The 5,297-nt window shown below is 35.1% G+C and overlaps 3 protein-coding genes across 5 annotated transcripts in view; 1 reads left to right on the top strand and 2 right to left on the bottom strand.

The window, feature by feature from the left end:
- LOC107727920 (protein KIAA0100-like) overlaps nt 1-564 on the bottom strand; it is a 25,367-nt gene extending 24,803 nt beyond the window's left edge. For all 3 annotated transcript variants that reach the window (XM_016537958.1, XM_016537962.1, XM_016537961.1), the window contains exon 1: nt 308-564. The gene's annotated coding sequence lies outside the window, so the exon portion shown is untranslated. The remainder of the gene's footprint in view (nt 1-307) is intronic.
- Nucleotides 565-1,458: 894 nt separating this feature from the next.
- LOC107727906 (glyoxalase domain-containing protein 4-like) lies at nt 1,459-4,240 on the bottom strand. The gene is made up of 9 exons (XM_016537940.1): nt 4,030-4,240; nt 3,776-3,825; nt 3,534-3,654; nt 3,054-3,198; nt 2,770-2,906; nt 2,167-2,253; nt 1,978-2,091; nt 1,809-1,895; nt 1,459-1,714 (listed from the first exon to the last, which is right to left on the bottom strand). The coding sequence occupies exons 1-9, from the start codon at nt 4,117-4,119 to the stop codon at nt 1,649-1,651; spliced, it is 897 nt and encodes a 298-aa protein (XP_016393426.1). The 5' UTR covers nt 4,120-4,240; the 3' UTR covers nt 1,459-1,648.
- A 797-nt stretch (nt 4,241-5,037) lies between these two features.
- Nucleotides 5,038-5,297, top strand: part of LOC107727902 (rRNA methyltransferase 3A, mitochondrial-like) — a 2,659-nt gene continuing 2,399 nt past the window's right edge. The window contains exon 1 of the mRNA XM_016537938.1: nt 5,038-5,047. Within this exon, the coding sequence (XP_016393424.1) occupies nt 5,038-5,047 (10 nt within the window). The remainder of the gene's footprint in view (nt 5,048-5,297) is intronic.

The raw sequence follows: 5,297 nt of genomic DNA, 5'->3' as shown, positions 1-5,297 counted from the left end.
ATGTAGCATTTATTAGCATTTCACAAAGCCAAGTAACTTAACAGACTAAGAGCTTTGTGCTATAAATAATATAACATTGATATTGCAGATTTTTATTCCCAAAACAATCTAATCATTTGATCGTCCGTCTCAGTGTTGTGCCACTCTGGCACTGCAAACAGCTGTTGGGTGGAACTTGCAATGTTGAGCAAAGCAACATTAGCCTGTCAGCTGCCAAAACACTACCGCGCACCTCCAAGAAAGAATTATTAAACTTCCTAATCAAGGTGTTTACTGTAATTAGCAGCTTTTAAGTCGGGTTACCCACCTGAAAGGGTTTGTAATGCAGACCAATGGATCTTTACGCGTCCACCGCCCCTCCGTCTCATGCTAGGCTAACTGAGCTAGCAGCGGGATCATGACAGCTCTCTGACAATGAACTGACATGCTAATCATGTTTATCTGCTTCCTACAACACAACACATTATAATTACAAACGCTGTTAAGCTGATAAACCAGATTTCATTCTGATTTTGGATTTAAGTAATGGGCTTTCCTCTTGTAATACTTCTGTTTCAAGTGTGAAGGCAGAAATACTAACTTTTTAGAAATTGATGTTATGTGAGTTTTTCATAATAAAAGCCCCATGTGCAGCGCACAGACAACTAAAAATAATATATATATTTTGTAGTTTGTTTGTTTGCTTTAAAACTGAAGGGCACAAAGTTTTAATGAGTCGTCCCATCTTTTTAGACGAAAACTCAGCAATTCTCAGTCTTATTTGAACTATTATAAAATACAGTATGTAAATGAGCAGTTTTACCACAGGTCACCTTACACCAATGGTTCTCAACCTTTTTGGCTCAAAGTCCCCCGTTTCGGTTAATTTGATTCCTTTGGTATTTCTGCTGTAATTATGACAATGCAGCTTGTTTTCTTTTTTTATTAACAGAACAGTGTTGATATATAAAATTAATTTAACATGATTTATTTCATAATTATATAAGATTCAAGACTGTTTTTCAATAAAATTAATAGTTGAGGAGGAAAAGAAATATGATTTTAATTTTGTTTTTACATTTTTTAAAGTAATTTTAAGTCATTCTGTTGGATATTTGCTGAAGACAACTGGTAGAGAACCACTGCCCTACACTCGGTAAACATTTAGATTGGACTTGGTATCATGGATGAATAATACCCCAAAATATTGTCAGGAGTTTATTGAAGCATTACAATACTGATCTCTGCTGGTCAGTGGATGAAAGCTTTCTGTCTTTCTTTTTATGCATTTTTGTATGCACCATCCATGCTAATAATATGAGGCTAGCAATAATTACAATTCATTTTGAACAGCACCAAAGGCAGGACATTTTTATTTTAATAGCCACTGAATATTTGTAACATTATCCTCTTTTATTTATCAAATCTATTTACACTTTCAAGATAATAACAACAGAATCATGAGGATTTACTTACACAAAAATACATATTTTTTACCATGTCCAAAAGTAGAGAGATGCAGTTTTTTGGGGGTTCTTGATGTTATTTTCGTAAAATAAAACTGAATTTTTATCATCATTAATGAGCCACTGAAATGTATAGTAACAAAAATCTGGTTGACTGAACATCCTGGATCTTTTCAAGCAGTTTCAATGAAGGCAGACAGTGTTTATGCTGAAGCCTTCTGCTTGTTGTGTTTGGCAAACCACTCGTCACTCTTATCTGCAGCCATGGCCTGTGAAAGAAACCAAACAGAAAACACATGAATGCGCTTTGAAAGTGGATCACAGGATTTACTTTATACTATATAATGTGGTGAGACTGATTACCTCATCCAGTAATTCATTCCCCTTTGGGTCCATGGCAGAAAGCTGCCTGAATGCTTCATCACCCACGAAGCAGATCTCATGACCATCCTACATTAAGTGGAGATCCGAGTCAGCCAAGAGAGCATCTGGCAATACTCAATTTTAGTAACATTAAACAATAAAGACTCACAGGATCTGCAAGAATGACGACTTCCACCGTGGCTTTTCCAGGTGTGTCCAGACTTACAAGAGGGGTGAGGATTTTCTGCTTTTCTTTTTTCATTAGCGCTTCAATGTCTGGTAACTGCAAAACAAAGACATTTCTTTAAAAGTGCACCAAGTAGAATGGATGTTGTTGCCTGATGTTGAATTAGCTGACCTGATCCCGAGGGCAAGCGAATGCGATCCTTCCAAAAGCAGTTCCATGATCCACAGCGCCTCCAATGTCCTGTAACTCCAGCTTACACTACAAAAGCACACCACTTAATAACAAACAATAGTACTGTGAAATATTAAAGCTATTTAAAACAACCATGTTCTATTTGAATATATTTTAAAATGTAATTTATTCCTGTGATGCAAAGCTGAATTTTCAACAGCCATTACCAATGTTGAAAACCACTTAATAATTGGGTTTGATTCTTTGAAGAATAGAAGATTCAACAGAGCAGCATTTATTTGAAATAGAAATATTTTTTAACAATATGAAAGTAAAGTCTTTCCTGCCACTTTTGATCAATTTGATATAAAATAAAAGTGATTTTCTTACAGAAAAAAATTTAAAAACCTTACCAATCCCAAACTTTCGAATAGTAATGCATATATACACTTGTATAAATTAATTTAATTCCAAAAAGGGCCTGATATACATTATATAAAAAGAAGATAACCAAACTAATTCATGAGGTCTTGCTTGTCCTAGCATGTCCTCATAATTTAATTATTGCCAAAAATATAATAAATTGATTATTTTCAGCCAAACCTGATTATCTGAGAATCCCATTAAGGCAATCTTTTTGTCCTCATTTTTCTCAATAACCTTCATTCCCAGCAGAGCAGACCAATAATGAATAGAACACTGTAGATCAGACACTGCCAGGGAGACTTTCTGGACAGGATCTATTACCAGGACCAGAAACAATCAGTTAGGAGTCAGTAAACAACGGCACACTTAACTAATACAGTTACCACATATATTTACTTCCATATTTCATAAAGGAAGTTCTCACATCCCTATTATAACACACATTTAGTATAAATACCCACCACAGTCTGGCTGTTCCTTGTCTATAAGGTAGAAGCAGTATCCTCCTGGAGCTTCAGTCAAGTAGAGAGAATCTTCAACTTGTGTTAGAGGCCAGTTTAACCTCTTAGCATTACTCACAGCCTGACTAGACTGCAGAGTGAGACCCTAATATTGAAGAGCACAGGAAATCACAGCTTCCTTTAGGTAGGATCCCTTTTAACAGAAAATATACAGTGGGGGCCAAAAGTCTAAAACTGCTTGTGAAAATGGTTCACATGATCAGTGTCAAAAATGTATTTACATTTCATTAGTGGCCTAGAAATAGTGTAGAATCGGACATTTTACATCATAACTTCGTCATATTTGTTCCAAAATCATTATTATATGCATAACATGTATACATTTTATATAACATATTATAATAAATACGGTCTCATATGTTCAGATCCTACTTTAAGTGTGGTTTCAAGTTCGAAATGTTTTATATAAATCTAATTTACCAGAAAGTCATTGCCAATGCGATATTCACCCACTCCATAATTATAGGTCAACTCTGCAACAAAGTGGTCATCTTCTGGCCCAAAGCCCACCATGGTTTTACTCCATTTTCCATCATATGGACTGAAAACAAAAGAACAAGTTATATAGGTAAGCTAATATTTAGAATTTGATACAGGTTATACATGTAACTGAAAGCAAAGCTAGTCAAATAAAAAAATAAAACCATTAAAATATGACGAACCCATTGCAGGTTGCTTTGCAGCCCTCCTCAAATTCTTCATGACGCAGAATCTGTAGATTAGAGATATTTGTTATTGTTTATAAATGTAGGTTTTGAGTCGGAACATAAACAGACGGAAAATATGCGACGTGCCACCCCATTTGGTAACAGCATCATTAACTGGCTTATCAACAATATTAGGAGGCAAAGTTCCCACTGTATTTACATAATGCGAGCTAGAATTTTACAATAAGGTCAACATGCAGCTCTTTTACCTTCATTCCTAAGACATCCCTGTAAAACGTAGCTGTTTTGGTCCTGTCTCCTACTTTAAAAACAAAATGCAGTGCTCTTCTTAGTGCCATCACTTTTGAAAGTCTCCCACTGTGTTGATCACACACTCTGTGTTAATACCATAGATTGTATAAAAACAGGTTAATACACACACACACCTTGCGATCGACTCGGATCGACTGCTCTGCTATCGACAGCCCACAGACTAAACCAAAAAAAAAAAAAAAAGTTTAATTTCTACATGCATTTGCAATGCCATTATATAAGAGGGCATATTATGTCATTATGTTTAATTTACTGTAATGCTAAATAACATGTTACAACATGTTAAATTGAATATTAATAACACATTTCTTGGTAAATTCTTACATGGTACACTCCGTTCTAGTGCTGGGGCACTGAGTCAACCACGCGAATCGGTTCCTTTGAACAGTTCGTTCCAAAGAATTGATTCAAATAAAGGTTTTTAAAGGGTTAGTTCACCCAAAAATGAAAATTAGCCCATTAATTACTCACCCTCAAGGCATCCTAGGTGTATATGACTTTCTTCTTTCAGACGAATCCAATGGGGTATATTCAAAATGTAATAATCACTTTAATCTAGCTTGCGCCAACAGTTTTACACGGAAGCAGTTCTGGGAGCATGACGTATGAGGTTACAACTGTTGGCGCAAGCTAGATTAAAGTGATTATTACGTTTTTGAATATAGATATTTTTCTTACAAAAACAAGGGTGAGTAATTCAAGGGCTAATTTTCATTTTTGGGTGAACTAACCCCAAAATGTTTTCAGATTAAGTAATATTGCTATTTCATCTGTCCCGGTCAATGTGTTGTTGCCATTATTCAGCTAAAAAATATATTTAATTTGTTTCGTATTTGTGTTGGTAAAATTGTCATACAAGTTTTAAACCTTTTTTTTCCCAGTACATTATATTAAGATTCCTGCTATTCGTTCATTATTGAAGTATAGAACTGTTCACTCTAATGATGCCGTACGGTTCACCGGGCTCATCACGAATCAGACATTTTGATCAAGTGAGAGAATTAAAGTAGGCTACATTATGTCCACTTTGATTTGTTTATGATTCACTATATAGTAAGCAATATACATATTTTAAATCAATGTCGTTTGTGTGTACTTAGTAGCCTATATAACAATTAACTTCTAGTTGATGAGACCCCGACTTCTTACGACACCGGTGAAGTGAAGCAATCAAAAAGATCCGACTCAAAAGAATGATTTACGA

Source organism: Sinocyclocheilus rhinocerous, unplaced genomic scaffold (assembly GCF_001515625.1).
Source record: "Sinocyclocheilus rhinocerous isolate Xijiao unplaced genomic scaffold, SAMN03320098_v1.1 scaffold877, whole genome shotgun sequence".
Lineage (NCBI taxonomy): Eukaryota > Metazoa > Chordata > Actinopteri > Cypriniformes > Cyprinidae > Sinocyclocheilus > Sinocyclocheilus rhinocerous.
This window is presented reverse-complemented; position numbering and strand designations above follow the sequence as displayed.

Excerpts from the sequence above, each read along its gene's own strand:
- LOC107727906 (XM_016537940.1), bottom strand. The coding sequence starts at position 4,119 with ATGGCACTAAGAAGAGCACTGCATTTTGTTTTTAAAGTAGGAGACAGG. Across the intron at positions 3,199-3,533 it reads GCATTGGCAATGACTTTCTG|GGTCTCACTCTGCAGTCTAG; the intron begins GTAAATTAGATT and ends CTTCAATATTAG. Across the intron at positions 1,896-1,977 it reads TCGTCATTCTTGCAGATCCT|GATGGTCATGAGATCTGCTT; the intron begins GTGAGTCTTTAT and ends CACTTAATGTAG.